This window comes from Strix aluco, chromosome 4 (genome assembly GCF_031877795.1).
Source record: "Strix aluco isolate bStrAlu1 chromosome 4, bStrAlu1.hap1, whole genome shotgun sequence".
NCBI lineage: Eukaryota > Metazoa > Chordata > Aves > Strigiformes > Strigidae > Strix > Strix aluco.
The window spans coordinates 126,324,866-126,344,298 of record NC_133934.1 but is presented as its reverse complement, the minus strand read 5'-3'; the positions used below and the strand labels follow the sequence as shown (position 1 = coordinate 126,344,298).

General features: G+C 46.8%; 1 protein-coding gene across 5 annotated transcripts in view; it reads right to left on the bottom strand.

The window, feature by feature from the left end:
- Positions 1–4,374: 4,374 nt before the first annotated feature.
- ARMH4 (armadillo like helical domain containing 4) overlaps positions 4,375–19,433 on the bottom strand; it is a 71,544-nt gene continuing 56,485 nt past the window's right edge. For 3 of the 5 annotated variants that reach the window (XM_074821031.1, XM_074821028.1, XM_074821032.1), the window contains exons 6-9: positions 14,016–14,047; positions 12,895–12,999; positions 9,305–9,439; positions 4,375–9,101 (exon numbers count right to left, since the gene is read on the bottom strand). In XM_074821031.1, the coding sequence (XP_074677132.1) occupies positions 9,033–9,101; positions 9,305–9,439; positions 12,895–12,999; positions 14,016–14,047 (341 nt within the window). In that variant the 3' untranslated portion in view covers positions 4,375–9,032. The remainder of the gene's footprint in view (positions 9,102–9,304; positions 9,440–12,894; positions 13,000–14,015; positions 14,048–19,433) is intronic. The other 2 variants (XM_074821029.1, XM_074821030.1) reach the window with 2 other exon arrangements.

Genomic DNA, 19,433 nt, shown 5'->3' with positions numbered 1-19,433 from the left:
GTTGAATTTCAGTCTGTATCCAAGGGAGATTTAGCTGGACCAGAGTGTAATGCAAAACCAATCAGCCAGTGAATTGGAAGGATGTTATTTGCTATTTTTTAATATTAAATTGCAAAATGTAAATAATCTGAAAAAAAAAAAATCAGAAGACCTGAAATTGCTTAAATAAGCGCGCATAAGTGCAGAGTAACTTATGGCAAGAGAAAAACACAACTCCATGGGCACACAATTTCCAGAGACAAATCAGTAAGTTTTAAAGGGCATATTGAGCAACAAGAATGAACCTTGGGAAAACATCTAAAAATGAAAAAATAGCTGGTCAATCAATTATTTATAGTAAGTATTTTCAGCTTCCTGATATAAAGTATGATTAAACACAGTGATTTAAATATTTGACTGCAAAATCCCAGGTCAAATTACAGCCTGATGCTGGCAAATTATTTCATTATCTAGACTTTGCTTGTGTAATGCAGATGTTTTAATTGTACTGCAGAAATTCTTATTTCTGAATATTCTTTTATATGAATAAGGACACATTTTTGCAGGAATTTTCTCTTTTTTATCACATTACCATTTTGTTCTCCATTAAAGAAAAAAAAATATTAAAACTGAAGTGCAGTGAACCTCTGTTAACAGGCTTTTTCTCATCGCCCAGTTCCATTTCCTCTGCTACAGATGAAATGAATTCATTAGTGAAGAGCCTCAGTGACTGCAGTTTAGCCTTAGGGTCATTTTGTATGTAAGATTTGAAAAAATTCATCTTGCTTGAGCAAACTCCTGCTTGTCCGGGTGATGCACTCACCGCTGGAGATTTATTTCCGGCCAAACCCATGGGCTTCATGACAAGGATGCTGCAAGCAAGAGCTGGAAACATCTGTGCAATGGAGTTTGTCACACCAGGCTGGACCTGGCATCCTTCCCCAAGAGTCAGGTTTCACCCCTAAGCACTGAATTTGGAGAAAAATTTTCTTGCTTTCCCTCCAGTGCCTTCATTATCCATCATACTGAAATAAATAGTTCACCAGGAGCCCCTGGAAACCTCCAGGAAGGGTGGATAAGTCTCCACTCCTGAATGCTGGCCCCAACACAGAGGTTAACACTTCTCTTCTTGTACAATGTGCAGGGCCCAAGACCTTTCTGGGGACATTTTTGAAAAGGGACACTCAAGAGCTGCTGTTCAACTCCATCCACGTCCCTCCACAGACTCCTGTGTTGAAGCTGCATCAGCAGCTGGGCAATGCCATAGTTGCTTAGGTCTCTGGCAACCTTTTAGTGTCAGAATCATTTCATCAAGGCATGGATTTGGCCAGAATGCACTTTGCCAACACAAGGTATGGACCTCACCATGAATATTTCTGCCTGGACATCAAGGCTTTGATGAATGTGGCCTTTCAGCCCCAGAATGAAATTGCAGGTGTCAGCTGAAGGCAGCACCTGGGTCCATGAACTCATAGAATCGTAGAGTCACAGAATGGTTTGAGTTGGAAGGGACCTTAAAGATCCTCTAGTCCAAACACCCTGCCCCGGGGAGGGACATCTTCCACTAGCCCAGGTTCCTCAAAGCCCCGTCCAACCTGGCCTTGAACCCTTCGAGGGAGGGGGCAGCCGAACTCCTACCGAGACATGGAGCTGGTCTCACACTTTGTCTCTCCCAGGGCTGTCCCCACCAAGGACTAACCAGCCCAGGAACCATAACTTCCCCACCTCCCACACCCATGCTGCTGGCCCCCTCCCCTCCAGGCAGGAGCCCGGCTCGATGCTGCAGGGAAGCCTCATAGCTCCATATGTGAAGGCAGCGCTAAAGCGTTCTACAAGCAATGCAGGCAGGTATGGCTTAGCTGTCATGGCTAATCTGCCAAGAGGGTTTGTGTGCTCCTCTTACTGCACTGATGGTAAAAGCAGAGACACCAGAACTGTAACTCAGCCTATTCCTACAAGGAGCCTGGGGAGACTTTCCCCACCGTCTGGATACTAAGAAGCCTTTTCCTGGACAGAAAGAGAGTGTAGCACGTTTCCACCACTCCAGGAAGATATTTTTAATGTTTACCACCCTACCTTTAGGTTCTGCTTTGGAGGCTTTGTCCCCAGAGCCCCGTCAAGAGCCAGGGCTGCAGTCACAGCCTCCCCTTCCCTCACCAGCACCTCCTCTTTGCCTCCAATTGCAAAGTTCAGTCAGTTCCTGTTTTGGAACCCTCTTGGGTCTCCCTCAGCAGATTCCTGTAAGCACTAAGCCTTGTGTTAGACATGGGGTAAATCTGCAGAAAATCAGACTGAGAAAAGACAGGAGTCAAACACACTTAAGAGTAAGTCAGAAAAAGAAACACTGTGCCTGGCAGGTGGAAAATTTGTGTTGTAAATACCATGTGGTTCTGTGTGTGTATATATATATAACCCACTGGATAAACTTCTATGTGTACATGTATCTTAGCATATATGCATGCCAATAATGCAGTGTGTTCATTCAGTCATGAATACAGTGGAGCACAGGGTGCCCAGCAGTTACCATTAAGAAGGGACTCACTGGTGAAAACATTTCCACTGGGAAATGCCACCATCATCTCTGCTGACTTCCCGCTGCTGGCTCAGACCCAAGCCCTTTTCTTGCAGGTGGGGGCTGTCTGGCTCCCGAGCCCTTGGGAGAACATCACCGTTGGGGAAAAGCTGGGGAAAATCACTGTGGGCATCGCTGCAAGCCTTGAGTAAGCTGAGAGTCAACATTCTTCTGCACTGCATTTTTGCCCATTAAGGTCCAACCTTAAAAGTGCTTACAGGTGAAGGATGAGACTTGCCCCAAAGTAAAGGAGATTTTCATGCCTGGCCCCAGGCCCTCAACCCAAGCGCAGACCCTGGTGGACTCAGGCACAGCAGCAATGACCACTCATGGGTGGCTTCACCACCAAAGCAAGCAGGGAATGCCTTTTGGTTTGTCCTTCCAAAATGATGAAAACAACCCCAAGCCGGGCTGTCAGCGCTGCTCTGAATGGACTGGTGCCTCATGGCTGATCACCTGCTTGAAATTAAATTAGACTGAGCCTTGTGCCAGAGTGACCTCCTGCTTTGCTCAGCCCCAGGGAACCCACACAGGGCAGCAACCCCAATGGGTGTCTGGGACATCCAGCTAATCCCCTCTGTCAGGACACATATAACCTTTGCTTACGCAGGTTGTCTGCAGCCTCAGAATGGTTTCACACATCCTTTTCTTGTGGGGGTTTTAAAATGATCTCTCTCCTCTTCCCTGTTTTCATAAACCCATGGCTTGGCTGGCAGAGTCAGGGACATTAGGAGGGGACTGGCTGACGGGCAGAGACTCACAGCAAGGCAGCGTGATCACAGAGAGTCATTTCCTTAAACCTGTGGAAAAAACCCACTGTCATTGTTTATCTTCTTTCAGCAGGTTTTGTTTTTCCACTGGAAAAAGTCAGCAATGCAGCAAACAGCTTCATGAATATACAGATTGTTTCTGGCAACTACCAATTAGCAAAGAATGTGTTCATGCAATCCCCAACTGGCTATTTCCCTGGAAATTTCTTGTTTGGAACAAGCCATTTTTCATTAGAGAAAACATGCACACTTGGAAAATAGTTCTTGCTGGCTCTTCTGATGAGAGGAAGCCTGGAGAGGGGCAGGCAGCCGCTGCCATGGGCCTGCTGTGTGCCCTCTGGGCTCACACACCCGCACCAGGACCTCCACCTATGCACAACAGAGCAAAAGGACAAGTACCCAGACCATGTATTTGCATGCAGGAACACAATGCCTGCAAGGACATCTGCAAACAGGACCGGGAAGGCAATTATAAACCCAGCCCATAGACCTTGTACTCACTCTCAAGTCTTTCTGAATCTTCTGCTTGGATTGCAGGTCCATCAAGGTGTGTGGTAATATCCACTGGCATCAAGGCTGCTCTTTTATGAAACATTTGCAGCATCTACAACTGAGACTCAAGGCTCACCGGTGCCCTGTTACTGGGGTCTTCAAAGATTAGTGTACCTACCCTTGCTCTCAGGTCAAACCAGAAAGGACAAACATCCTGGTAAGCACAAAGACACCTGGCTATGTGTAAAAGTAAATGGTGTAAACATGTCGGTGTTTGGGTTCATTACAGCTACTGGAAACCCAGTTGAGGGAATTTGGGGTGTTACTCATCACAGCCTACGGCCGACACCTACCTCCAGGTAAATCCTACCCAAAAAGTCCCAGGCTAAGGCTCCCCGCTGCTTGTATCACCCCGGCAAGCCCAGCCTGAGTCCTTGCACCGACCATGCAGCATGGAGAAAAAAATGCAACACTCGAGTCTTCCAGGCAATCACTTCACAGCTTTACCTCAGAGATGGCGAACGTCATGAACCACAGATCAAAGAGAAGAGGCGCTTAAAGTCAGATATGATGGACAGCTTTTTATTTTCCAACGTTTTAATTTAACAAAGTGCTACATTCCATAGTTACAGTATGAGGAGTTGTTCTTGTCTGAAATAGAAAACCACAAGAAAGCACGAGGACTGCTAACATCACTCTATGGAAGCAGTGCAGTCCAGAGAAACCTCACCTAGGGTGAAAATCTGGCATAGGAGACACCTTAAAAAATCAGCAGCTGTATAGTGCAGGTGCATTTCATCAGGGCAAGAGCTGCACATCAGGCAGGCTGGTTCCTCCTGTCGGAAATGGGGCTGTAGATGCCAAAGCAGTTGTGTGATGTCTACAATAAATTCTGGCTTGTGCTATCAGGAAAACCCAAATCAGAGGCGAGTGACTTGTGCCCAGTTGAGAGGTTTTTATTGCTGCAGCAAAGTCGCTGTCGCAGCCGTGCCTTTGCATGGGGCCAAGGCTGTGTTAGCAGTGTCATGACCCACCTCTACATTCAGGGGCTTGCAGTTCACCCAGCACGGAGGATGAGGAGGGCCTTTCTTGGCTGTTTTTCTTGTACTGTCTCTTTCAAAAGCATCTGCTTGTTTGGCAACGCAGAGGTATAGATTAAGTCAGTAGAGGATTAAGGGACTGGAGGCTTCACCTCCCACCTGTAACTCTCCTCCGATCCTGCCTGCAAGCTGATAATTTCAAGCAAAGGAATCAAACTCCAGAAGTTGTATAGAGAATATTTTTAAGAGCCCAATCCAAAGTCTACTATACCAGCCTGGGATGAGAAGGGAAGGAGCTGAATGATGCTTGTGCTTTAAGGACCTGCAGAAATTCCACTGACATCAAGGGCACTGCAGAAAACCCTGTCTGTGCTCCAAAGGCTCCTATGAGCTTCACTGGGACCCAAGGCTGGTTTTGACTGTCCCTCTTGCCTCTACACCATGAAGAACTAAGCTGAAGACACAGGGAGCCTCCCGGCTCTGGGGCAGGTGCCTAGCCAAAACCAACTATTCAAAAACACCTCCACTTCAAATGGACATCGGTTGGGATTTCTCTGCACTGCCGAGTGGCTCAGAAAGTTGGCCAACAGTAGTCTTCTGCCAGCCAGCAGCTTCCAATCACAGGATGGTGATGTTTGGAACCAGAGACAGGCCTGGGAGTGAAGCTGGACCACAAAAAAATTTTGGGCAGCTCTTCCATCCCACAAGGCTGGCTCCAACACAGATCAGAGCGCCAACACTGAACTGTGTATTCAGCTGGACCTTTCTTATGGCTACAACCCACCTGCTTGCCCAGTTCGTCCTGCCATACTTGCCGTAGAACCACTCCGGTATTTGCAACCATTTGTCAGCCCCACTTGCAGCACTGCTGATTTCCAGCATCCCAGACACCCACTCCATGTCCTCACCGAGTGAAGCCAAGCTCTTGAGGACCCCAGGGCAACCAGACAATGCACTAAAACACCACCTTCATTATTCTGACTGGCAGCATTGCCTTTAATTCCTTAAGTTCATTATGTCAGGGAGGGAGAAGGGAGACAGTGAAACTGATTGCCACTATAGAAAGTCAGTGTTTCCCAAACTGAGGATTTATTAGCACAACAAAAGGCCACCACACCTCCGCACCAGCCTTCCCAATCCATCAAATTGACAATCCATCCATAAAGCTCATACGGAGCTTCCAGAGCTGGGGTACTTACACTGAGGCCAGCAGCCTCGCTCGGCCATCCCTCCTCCTCCTGACTGGCCCAGGAGCTCTGCGTTTTATCTGTTACTTAATGCAACTTGTGCCGTTACCACACACTGCGCAGGCACAGTACCATTAACTGGAAAGCAAGAGGAGACTGTCCTCCACAGTCTGTTATTGCACAAAACCCTGCTGATCTCCAGCTGCTTGGATCTTGCTGGTACATCTGCTCTGTTCTGCAGCATTCCTGGCAGCCTCTCTTTTCCACTGTTATTTCGGGTCTCTCTTTTAGGCCACAGTTGCATGCAAAGGGCTCAGCCAGCCCACGTACCATCCTTTCTGCTCCCAAGACAGACTCCCTCTCACAGAGAGGCCAATGCCCTTTGCCACTGCTTATTCTCCATGCGTCCCTGACTGGACCAGGTTAAAGCATTTCAAGAACGTCTTGCAGCTGCCTGTGTAGTCTTGTTTCCAGCCTGCCTGGTGCTGCACCTAAAAGACAAGCCTTCCTGGAGATGATCTCCAGCAAACTGGAATGGAGGAGAAGTCATTCCACCTTGCAACCCCCATCACACCTTGCCAGGAACAAATCAGCAAAGAGCCCAAGGGACAACATTTCCTGAGTCCCAAAACTGCAAAACAGTCACCAACACTCAGCTGGACTGTTAACACCTCTTAGCCACCTCCAAGCTCCAAGAGACTTAGGAATGAGAAGGAAATAGGGAGCCATTAGTCTGGAAGGAAAACTTCTTAGCCTGGACTGATCACTTACCACAGAAGAAAAAGGCTTTAATTTTGGGCAGGGGCACCTGGACTTAACAGTGGGCTGCCAGTCAGTGCCTGTTAAAGACGTGGGGCTGCTTTCAGCAAGGTAAAATTCTCCTGGTCAAAGTTCAGGGATGAGAAGGGAGAGACGCAAGCACTGTGGAGCCCTGGCTGGAAAAGCCTGTCCTAGAAGGATTAGGGTATGCAGACTCCCCAACATGTTGATGGACTAGGTTTTACTGTGTCTCCCCCAACCTGCTTCCCACACACTCAGCGGGGTGAATGCGTGAGGGATCACACACAGCTCTTCGACTGGAAGACTAGCATTACTAGCAGCATCTTGAAACCAGGTTGTTCTGCCTGTCCTTATCCAGGTGACTCAGTAGATGTGTGGGTAAGGCCTACAGGAAAGTACCTGTGCTCTGAAGAGCACTGCTTGTTTGTGGCAGAACATCACGTCTCATGACTTAATGTCCAGAGGAGGCCCTGACCCTCTCAAGAGAGAACTGAGCTTCAGCAGGGTCTTCTAAATGTCCTCTCTATCTTGCAAACCCACTCACCCACAAGACATTTGCTTACCATCATCAACATCTACCCTTCACAATCTGACAGGCCTTTTCACCTTTACAAGGAATGAAATCCTGCATCTGCCCGTCCTCAAACTCTCCCCACTTCCACTTCTTTGAAGACTCAGTGGGATTTAATCTCACTAGATGTACAGTCTGGCCTTATTTGTCTCATCAGGTCTCCTCTGGCAACAGTCGCTGTTCCTTGTATGAAGGATGATTCCCCACAGAACAGTGATTCCCACCTCAGAAACATGGATGTTTTGCATATATGTCAGATTGAAGTAATTTCACAACCAGAAGCAGAGATAAAGTAATGCAGCCCTTTTTCTAGCTATTTTGACAGCATTTCTGTGCAAAGCAACATTAGTTTTCCCTGCTTGGTTCCCATAACATCCCAGACACTGGCTGTCTCCTGTGCAACCCGGTGCTAGCAGCCCAGGCAGCATGGCAGGTTGCCCTCACCCCACCCCACCCATGGGTTTCACCTCCACAACCCTCTGCAGCCGTCTGTCCTACAGCTTCACCTTTTCCCCCATAGCCAAGGGTTCCCAGTGTGACCACTTCACCTCCCCACAGCAGACATCTCTCCAGCTGTGGCTGCTGCTGCTTTCCAACTATTAGCCACGAATCCCTCAACACTGACAGTTACCCGCTCCGCAACCTCTGGTGCCTTCCTGCATTCGGTGGTCTGGAGACAAGACCCATCCAGATCCCCCAAAGGTGCTGCCATTCACGCAGCTTTCAGGGCCTGAAAATGCAATTTCCAGTGGGTAAAGGAGACAGATGCTCCGCTTTCATCTCTATGTGAATGCAGCCTCGTGAAAGAGATGAACTAATAACTAATGACCTTCAAACAGGAGTCAGAAGCTGAAGAAACCCCTGACCTGCCTCTTCTCTTACCTTCTTGCACACTGAACAAAAGCTAAGAGATCCATGCAAAACTATCCATCAGTAGGTGAGCGCTGGTATTTATTGTGCTGTAACAGACAGTGCTGGTCAAAAATGGACTAGGATTTTTGTTGTGAATCAAGTGTTGAGGCCATTCCTTTGTGTCTCCAAGAAGCATGGAGTAGAGCTGAAGAAAGAAGGGGTCAGAGTCAGGGAACCAATGCAGAAATGTGCTTCAAACTGTATCAACAACACTGTATGTGGGCACTTCTCAGGTGGCAAGGGATACAGTTCAAGTGTATAACTCATTAATTAAGCACAGCAGCTAATCTTAGCACTAATGAACTCTAGCTCAGGTAATGTAACATTTAAAATTAATTGGACAGAAGTCATTCACAGTAAAGATTTCCATTCCCGGGTTAGGTGAGAGCTGTTGTTATGATTAGATTACTGCCAGACAGGACCAAAACAGTACACCAGGGTAATAGGAAAATAATCATCCATATGGATCAGCTCCAGCTGTAACAAGACGCGCTGTGGATCTGAATGAGGCGCCGGGTGCGAATGTGAAATCTCACTACTGTATCAAAACAAACATCACTGCGCGGTACACGTAGAGCATAGCATGCCGTTTCGCCGGGGTGGTACCGACCACTGCTCGGTGGCTCGGGGCGGCGGAGAGCAGCGATGCAACAGAAAGTCGCTTGTTCTTTTTCTCCCCCTCCCTCTTTTTAAAAGTCACAGGCTATCACAAGGGCACTGCAGTTCGATTCAAAATTCATCTTCAGAGCTGTCAGCTAAGAGCATGACTCGGTCTTGCATGCTGTTAAATTCCCTCTGCTAGGGGAAGAAAAGAAACATGAAAGAGCTCCACATGCAAAAAGGAAACAAAGAGCATCTGGATCCCCCCGTACTCTAACCAAGAGTTCCCAGGCACTTCAACCCAGACAAACCATAACCATAACCACGCTGCACTCGCTTTACGCCAAAATGGTTAACGGGAGAGCGGGTGGGACTGGGGTTTTCCTCTGCAGTTGTCATACCTTTCTTTTATGTCTCTTTGAGCCATTTCTCCTTCGGCGATTCATAATCTTGATGCTGTAGAGTGCTCCTAGGATAAAGAGGGCTCCGGCTATTCCGACTCCTACAGGAACCAGCATCCCCGACATGTATCCTGCCTACGCGGAAAAGAGAGAAGCAGAGCAGCGCTCACAAGACCATCCTTTCAGAGTCATTTTTCACCAGTCTAGGACTGCAATATATCCCTATGCTGCTTTAAAGTTTATTGTATTTGAGCCCCTATCACACACCTGCACAGGATGAGCCCTGCTTCCAGGATTGCTAAACAAGCCTCCAACCAGCCCCACTCCAGGACCGAGCTGGTAACCACCACGGCTCACTCACCATCACCTTTTGCTAACAGACACTTCCTTGTGATAGCTGAGACACTGAAGCGTTTGCCTGCCTTCAGGAAACAATTCTGGTGCAGAGTTGCAAGTGCTGGGGTGAAGCGTCTGTTAATACAAGTGCACGTGTGAAAGAAAGCCTTGACCGCCAAGGGCAGGCAATCTCGAGCCACAACAAAGACCTGTGTGACCACCCAAACAGCTTCACTACATGCTGTGTAAAGCAGGCTGAGTGCTGCTCCGAGCTCCCCAGATACCACCAGCATAAATCAAGCACAGGTGTATGTCTGGCCATGTTCAACAGAGCTCAATCCGGAGAGCCGAGAGCTGCTGTTACGCTTCTTGGCACAAATCCGGACTAGCAGCGTGGCAGCAACCAGTGCCTCAGCACCCCACTGCCCTCAGCCCTCCGCACCGCAGCCCTTGGGGCAGCAGGAGCAGGCAGAGAGGATGGTGCAGGCAGAAGAGCCAGTGTGTAAGAGCCACAAGGTGAGATGGCAAGGCACCAGCCGGGGAGCGGGCAGAACGGGCAAGGAGCTGTTCTCAGAGAAAGGCTGCGCCGTGAAGCAGGGACACTGACCTCCATTGTGGGAGGTGGATGGGAAAGGGACTCAGCATCCTCCTGGCCTGCTCTGATTGCTGGTGTCTTACCATGGCCAAACTGCTAAATATACCTCCAGTAAAGAGTATTACACAGCCCCCATGCTTCCCAGAGACACGTTGGCATGGGAAAGCAAGTGTCCCAGGACACTAATCTCAGCATGAGGCCAGCAGAAGCTGCTTCCAACACCCACAGCTGGGTCTCTGAAGGAGCTGAAGCACAAATCCAGGCTCTGCTGTGCTCACTTTTTGCAGGAAGCAGCAGCAGTTTGCCCTCTCCCCGCCCAGCGCAGCCTCCTTGGCTTCATACTCAAAATCTTTGAACCAAACGCTTTTGCTTTGCATGGGAAGGGGCCACCTGCATGAGCAGGACGATGACGTAGAGGGAAGGCACACACACCTTCACCTGACCTTACGGGAAGCACAGCAAATGTAAAACAGCTCTAATTCAGTTGCTGCGATCCGTATGTTTGCATTGCCCATTAAAAAAAAAAAAAATAGGTAGCACGACTAATTTAAAATGACACGGTTAAACATTTAAAATCCTTTGGAAAATATTCCCAAGTGCTTGTTATTTTATATTTTATTGTTTTAAATCAAAAATAACCCAAGTTTTAAAGTGCCAGATTGCGTCAGCATCCTCACCTAATTCAGGCTGGGGGGCTTAATGGAGTAAGGGAGGCAGGTACCTCCTGGCTCCCTCCCTCATTAGCAGTGACTTTGTTCTCACTGCAGCAACAGAGTCCTCTGCTGTGGTACTACAGCTTCACCCTTCGCCATCTACACCCCCCAAAATAGACTTTACACCTGCCAAGGGACACATGCACAATTCAGAGGACTATCAGACAGCTCTCAGTCCATTGCTTGCAACTACTCATCTTCATCTGCATTCCCAAACTGCAACACAGCTTAACAACACATGCTTACACTGTAATTTCTTTTCTTCCATAATCCACTGACTGGGAGGGGAGAAAAAAAGCTATTCAGCACACACTGCCCTGGCTTTGTACACTTACCTGAACAATGAAAATAACTGCTTTCATCTAGGGCAGATACAATGCTAACAAGGACTGGTTTGCACTCCTAAACCCCTCCAGATCCTGTTCAGGGCTTTAAATAGTAATATCTTTGTGCCTGGATCCCAAGGCTTGAGGGATCTTCAGCTGCATTGTGCAGGTTCCCTGAACGCCCTCCCAGAACACCCAGCCTCGCTCGGCACACGCGCTTGGAGGGCGGCTGCGTGCCTGCACCCCAGTTCCCGAAAAAGGAGGTTGGTGAGAACACAGCTAAAAGACTGTATCTCTGCAAGGCAATTAAAGTGCCTTAACAGGGTGACCTAATTAGTGCAGCATGAGTTTTTCTATTTCTGGAACTTTGCTGCTGGCACAGGCGGTGAGGGGAGTCTGGAAATGGCTTTTTAGCTGCTGCCCAGTTGAGCTTCCATATCAGAAATCACTAGTTTTAATAAGATGAACTCCCTAGCCTGTCCATGAGCCTTTATCATGTCTGGCCAGCTCATGCCTTTTTATACGCTTCCCCCAATAGCCAGAACAACGATTTCTACCCCAAAAGCCTGCAATGTGAAGCAGATCCAGGACCTGTTCTCCTAGCCCTTCTGTGTCATGCAGCCCAACTCATGAGGGCTTCTCCACTTGCGTGATAGAAAACCCCATTTCCCAGGCAGCTCTGAAGCCACGTTTTTGACCCCTGCCCATGGGAATGATGCAGCTTCTTACAGATCCTAGGGATGCTTTTAATGCACCCAATCCATGACCACAACCTTCCTGGTTCTGTTGGACTTTGAGATAACAGCAACAGAGGACTTCAGAGGAACCTCATGTCCATTATTTGGCATATCAAATGCAACGTTTGAACAGTGTTTGCAGGAGACCAACAAATCTGTCACTGACCCATGCTCCTGGTCCCACGCTCCCCACACCCTTCCCTCTCCCAGCTGGGCAGCCCTGATGGACACAGGAGGACACATCTCTCAGGGACGGGGCCATCATGTGTCAGAATCCTCTTCTGGATGGAGGGGTTGTAAAATAGAGAGGACAGGGCTCTGCCAACAACAAATGAGAGGGGCACAAATGACTGGTGCTGATAAACTCAACAAGGAAGAGGAGGAAATGGGGTGAGCAGGTTTATTTGTAAGTGATTTGCTACACCAGTATTTGGTTGGGGAAGAGGTTTTTCTTGGGCTTTTCTAAGGGAAAATGTGAGCAAGGTGAAAGATCTGCCTCCACACATCTGCTGTTCCCCAAAGGAGGGAGATGGCTTAGGGCCGAGTCTCTCTTTTAAGTGGACACTAGCAGATCCTCAGTTATACCAATGCTTGTGCTGGGCACTGCCATGCAGTCCAACGTCTACCTTGCAAGAGGTTCAGACTCTACAGAGCAACTCTACTGGAGAGTGGAACATGCACCCCGCCGCCCAGCAATGGGGAGGGACAGAGGTAGCTAACAAGGTCCCAAGAGGAAAGAAGTGAAAACTACGGCTTCAGTGGGAAGATACCTGATGCCCCCGAGCTTGTATTGTGCTGACTGGGGCAGGTAGGGCATGAGCAGGTGACCCATGCATGCTACATTCACTCCAGCACTCAACCAGGCTTGGTGTCTGCTTTTTACCTTTGTCGGGAAAACCATTCTCTGTCCTTTCAGCATTCGCTCTGGCTGAATCCCAGGCCAAGGTGCTCTGCTATGAGCATAGATCGTACTAGGCATGCCTCCTTCCTATTGTAGGCAGAAAAGCAACTCAACAAGGGCTGGGCAGGAACCCACCTTAAACCCTTCCACTCCCCAGTCCTGGAAAACAGATACCCAGACCCCATCTCTCTGTTCAGACTTGATGGTAAGGTGCTGCTGAAATTTGGTGGGGAGCACGTGGCAAGGCTGCGCTCACTGGGTGACAATCTGCTTAAGCTTAGAGATGTATTTTCAGGGGCTGGAGTTTCCTAGTGAATTATTCCTTGTGGTGTTTTTTTTGCCTATTGACTCTGATCTTGTTCAAGAATTTCCAAGCCCTGTTGAGTCACAAAATGTTCTTGTCTTAAAACACTACTGTCACCTCATTTCTAGCTTCATGGCTTTGCTGTAATCAACACAATATTTGGAAGGCTTCATAACCGTTTCAAAATGTTAATATTTGCTCTAGGGCAGCAAAGCCTAAAAAGCCATCACTGCTTGTGGCTGGCACAACTCTTGATTCCATGTACCACCACCCTGTAACGCCAGGGAGAAAAGATCAGGGTCTGTTATCTTTTCAGTTTTCCTGTGTTTGCTCTTTTTCCTTCCAGGAATTTGCAGATCTTCTTGCACATGGAGGCAGGAAAAGTCTTGTCCAGAGGTGGTGGTACAGCATGCAGCCTCTCACCAGAGAGGATCACCAGATCCTCTTGATTTGGATCCAGAAGCAAGCTTAGGACTTAGAGAAAAGGGGTGGAAGTAAGTTAGAGGGCAATAAAAAAAGGAATTCGGGTAGTCTGAAGACAAGGTCATTTTCTAGTGCAGAGAAGTCTATCAAATACCCCTGTCCCTCCTCCTGCCCTTAGTTACTACTCATCAGGGATGTACTGTGGATTTATACCTCTATATACAACAGCAGCATCTGGTTAATTTGCCTCCCAGAGAAAATTTTAAGCCCTTTCTTAATTGTCTTTATAGAGATAAAGAACTGCACTGACAAGAGTTTATTCCTGCAAGTAAAAATGTTTTGGCTTTTAAAGTAATTGAAACAGTGAACCTCCTACCTTATCTTTCAGCTTCTCCATCCAGCTTCTCACTGAAAAATAAGACAAAAAAGCTGTAATCATGTTACTTATGTTATATTAATTAGTAAGGAAATGATAATGATAGTATTAAAATAGACACTAATTAACTTGACAAGCTGATAACACTTTTCATTAGATTTCCTCTTCTCATTCATGAAAAAGAACAAATGCGGCAAATCAACATAAGAAACTCTTCAAGTCAGTTGGCAAGCAAGAAGCTCGCTTTTGCCCGTGCAATGCACATCTTCAGAGTGATTAAAAAAGGAAGATGAAATCCAGTATTTCAGGTAGTGGGTTTTTAACCAGCACTTCTCATACACACACTGGGATGTCTGACAAGGAGAACACCTTACAGCGTGGCTATCCCCTTCCACTGGCCTCCTCCACATAGATATTCTTCCCTCTAGTTCGCATAGCCTGTAACAATGACTAAAAAAGTATTATTCCCTGTCTTTTATTCCCCTGTTTTTCTGGAAGCAGCCACTGCCTGCTCTGGGAAGTCACCAGAGAACTGGGATAGCACTGGAGGTCCTAAGTTACTAAACCAAGTAAATTCATACTACCATCACAGAGACTTTCACTTCCTAGTGGTTAATGTAAGTCCCATGAAATATGATACCTAAGAATTAAAAGTCTTTAATGGCATGTACTTTGGGATGAAATACTCAGCAAATCTCAAAGAACTGCAAGCGCTCAGAAGCAGGTGCACGACTCATTAACTCCACAGTCTGCTGGATCTGGCTGCACTGCACTGAAGACAAAATGCTCAGCCTTAGAGAGATCCACTAATATTTTAACGAATTCCTGCTCAAAGTTAAGAGGCAAGTAAACAGTTAAATGTTAGGGTTTTTTTCAGTGTTCAGCAACTGTGTTTTAAGTCCTGGTCAAGGATCCCCATTTTTCCAGGAGAACAGCGCTACAGGGACAAGGGGACTCTTGGATGCACTGATGTCCTTCTGAGAGATGTTTCTCCCAGGATGCACTAAGTCCCAAATGTAACACAACATCTGTGGAGTGAGACCTTATTTCCAAGCCTGCTTTCTTATAGAAGCTCCCTTCAAAGCTTGCATTAGCAGTATTAGAGTCTGCACATGCACACTGAATGGTTGGACTACGTGATCCTCAAGGTCTTTTCCAACCTAGATGACTCTGTGATAAACCACTCGGGGTAACCATCCTTTTGAAATGAGAACCTTACTGTGAGTGGGGAGGGTGCAGCACTAGGGCTGTCAGTAAATGGCGTTTTTATGTCTCAGACACAATACAGAGAAGCACAGCAGCTAGGAAGTAACAAAATACAGCCCAGATATCAGCATCACTGAATTAAACCACCCCATTTTAGCAAGTTCAAAGTGATCTGAATACTCCCTTTTTAACTATTAGCAACATAACACTTCCCAAACAGAAGGATTCCAAATTACCTAGAGGTGGAAAAGTGTGAAACAGGCACAGGCACACAAACTCACTTATCTCTGACAGGTAGCTAAGAAAAAAAAAAAGAGTTATCCAGGAGACAGACACCCACAACACTAGAAGAGGACAAGAGGTCTACTTTTATCAACTCTTCCCACCATAGTCCTGACCTGCATGGACTAAGCCATAGTTAAATCAATTTATGAAGGTGCCATCATCATCATCCTCTGCCAGTCCAAGCCTGCATGCCTTGAATGTTACTCGTGGTGGAATAACAGAGAGGAAGGAAACACACGGTTCCCCTGGGCTAGGTTTATCAGCTGGGTTTCTAGGTGCAACACTAAAAGAAACACTAACTGTAAATTCACTCAGACTTTCAAGGAGAGCCCCTACACTGCTGACAGGCATGGGAGAGACCAAATGCTGAGAAAATTCTACTTAAAAACACAAATATTGCAAACCAAAGGAATTCATTCCCAAATTCTTGCCAAAGACCCTTCTCATGACTCTCATGTTTAATGATGCTACCGTTGTTTTACTCCAGGCTGCCAGGAGGATTGGTGACAGTGACTCACAGTCACACAGTAAGAGCCACAGCTTCAAAACCACAGTGCACATTTTGAAGCTTTGAACTGAAGCCCTCCGTGCACATCCAGACAGCTACACGTGTACACACGGTGCGTGCACGTAGCTGGAGAAAGCTGCTATGATGCTCAGTTGGCCCTAACTCAAGCTAAGCACAAAGCCTATTTTTACATGTCTTTCACAATAATTGTATGGGATCAGTGATCTCGTCAATAGTCGACCCACTTTCTTGCAGCTGAACAACAGTGCCTCTAAAGCAGCAATTAATTCCGGAGTATTTCTGACAAGTCAGAGGCAGGGGCTGATCAAATAATATTCTACTACCTATTTTCAATGAACACAAATTCTGGCTTCGTTCCCCTCTGCTCCACAAACAACAGCAGCATGTCCGTTGGGACCCATGGACTCTGCAGTACAAATCTTTGTTTGTTATTTATATAATTGCTTATTATTAAAACCAACCTTGTTTTCAGCCATGTAGAGCACATGTCAGATACCTCTGTGAATCAACCGAAGCCACAGGAAAAACAACACAACGTGGTTTCTCCCAGACTGGGAGATGTTCTAACGCAGCCGCAAGCTGCCTGGCTGGGTGACAGCCTCTGACCTGTGCTAGAGGAAAATAGTGGCCCCAAATTCAGAAGGTAAAGGCATCAGGAGGTCAAAAACCTGGCTGGCCCCTCAACATCCTGGAAGGACTGCACTGGTGTGCAGCAGCAGCGGGTCCAGCTCTCCTGGGCAGGAGCGGAGAACGCGGAGCAGCCACAGCCACAGTCCTGGGCCCCCCGGCTCCGCAGCTGCTCAGGCTGGGGCCGTGACAAGTCAAAGAGCACTGGATTACCATGAATTACAAACGCTTTTAAAGTCACTAAGGCACAAAACTGTTTTAACACCTTTGAGGAAATGACAAGCCACTGTGTCATTAAAACCGAGCGCTTACTGCTCCAATTATTTACCCATATGTGGACACTACGGGCTATGGGTAGGAGATAAAGCACTTCTTCAAGTTAGAATTGATATCTGTGCTAAATGGCTACCATCAATTAATTAGAAACTTCAGACTCTAATTATGCATCATTATCCATAATTAATATTCTGAGCTTGGTCTTAGAAGAGGAACATTGTGGATGGCACCTTCTCATAAAAATGCAATGCTCTGTGAGAACACTAGGTGACTTGCCAATGAGGCCAGCAAATAATTAGTAACAAATACTTTAGTCCATGTATTTTTCATCATCCCCTTTTTTTCCTTCCCTGATCACTGAATGTCCTGAACAAATGGCAACAGTCTGTGTGTGAGATTACTAACAAGTGTTCTGCTGTGCTGGCTCGTCTTCCATGGCATTTTAAGGATGGTGACTAGTCCAAACTCTCTGCCTCGGCTTAATTTTGATCCTTTGGTTTCATGGGGAGCTAAATTACATGAGTGTGGAGCACTTCTGAAAATTACATACATAATCTGACATTTCCTCAGTGATTTACATAATGTCTGCATCTCTTCAAATTAATTTTAAATAACCTATAGCTTAAGATTAAGCAGGTCAGGAGCACAGAGGAGGAGCATGGTTGTCTGGCAAGCCCAGGATGAATTCAGACAGTTACAGATGCACTGTACTATTTTTAGTCATTTTTACCCAGCTTTCCCCTTCAAAACGTGCAGCCAGCTATTAAGAAGCCACAGTGCCAACTAAAGAAGTCAGGCTAATTTGCAGAGGTAAGCAGCAGCCTGTGGTGCCTGCGTGGCCCTTCCTTGGAGGAATCTGGTCCAAAGGGACAGTCAAAAAGCCCCATGAGCAAAACCCTTCTGAAAGTTCAGGTTTTGACAGATGCAGGCTGAAGGCTCAGGGCAATAGGTGACATTTGAGGGTCTGCGGTATATGGCGCTGGATGGCCCAACATCTTCTTTCACCATCAAACACTTCAATGCTATAAATGCAAACTAATCCTCGTGGGAGACAGCTCTCATGTTCCCACCCCTCTCCTTTCCACTGTGTCCTACACCTTTGCATTCCCTACAAGAATAGATTCAGCCAGCTTACCCAAGCTGCTCATCTGGTGTTTGCAGAGCTCCTTTTTGGATCCTTTTTTGATGATCAGATATAATTTACAAGGGAGAACTGAAGTGGAAGAGGTTTGGAAGCTGCCTTCAAGTTCATCTGGAAAGATCCTCTGACAATGAAGCATGATTTACATCAGGGGAAAATCCCGTATTTGTCACTTCTGACCAAAGGAAATGGAATTAAGGTAGCAGGACAGACCATATTCACTGCCGGTCTAAACCACAGTTTGATGCTTTCCTCCTAGGGAAGAGTCTGACCTCTTGGTGCTCTGCTCAGGATCTTGCTTGCACCCTCTCAGCCTATGGCCCTGGAAAGTCTCACTACAAACAACTCACCTGAAAGGAGAGGGGATGTTAACTGAGGGCAAAGATATGGAAAAAGCACAGAAAATATTTACTATACAGTAACTCCCACAGCTACTGTGCAACCCACCCACAGAAAAAAGGCAGTCCACATGTACCATTATTAGAATCATAGAATATAGAATATCTCGAGTTGGAAGGGGCCCATAAGGATCATTGAGTCCAGCTCCCTGTGCTCTCCTTCCCTGAACCCTTATCGGTGGCCTTCACTGATGATCTCACTTTTTTATTAGTGCTTTTTTATTAGTCAGTTCTCTTGAACCCTCTTTTGCTCTGGAAGCTGCAGGGTACTGGTGCCAGAGCCAGGCTCTGCCTTTAAGCCTCACCATAACACAGCATCAAACCTCTTGCCAAAGGCTTTTCCCTGCTTCTCTCACCAACCCCCTCTGAAATCAGGAGCACAAGTCCTCTGGGCTTCATGCTTTGCCAACTTTTAGTAATCTTAATTGCCTAATTATCCACTCCAATGCAGTGATAAAGCTGCTTAATAATTCTGTTCACTTCTCATTCATTCTGTCCCTTCCCGATAAGAAAATGCAAAGACTTTACCTTCTGGTGGAGATTTCAATCAATAATTCATGCACTCCTGCTATCAGTTTCATCTCCCCCTTCCTCTCTTGGATGCCCTGCTGCTTTATCTTGTCACTTTAGTTTCATCTTATCAGCTTGTTTTAATCATATTCCCTTTTTTAATTATCATCTAAAGCAATTCTGTTTTTCCATGGCAAAACTGGCACATTACCCCTCTGCCCTGTGCGTCTCGCTGTATTTTCAAATCCAACATTTACATCTTCATTCCAGAACTTCATCTTGATACTGATGAAGGTACATCCAGCACCTGCTCTTTTAATAATTCTCCACTGTGTCCACCAAACCAGTGGTGAAAATGTGGCACCCAAGCTCCTATACACGCTGCAAAGGGCAGAGAAAAGGATCGAAGATGGCTTTATGGTTAAGAACTAACCTGGAGCTCAGGT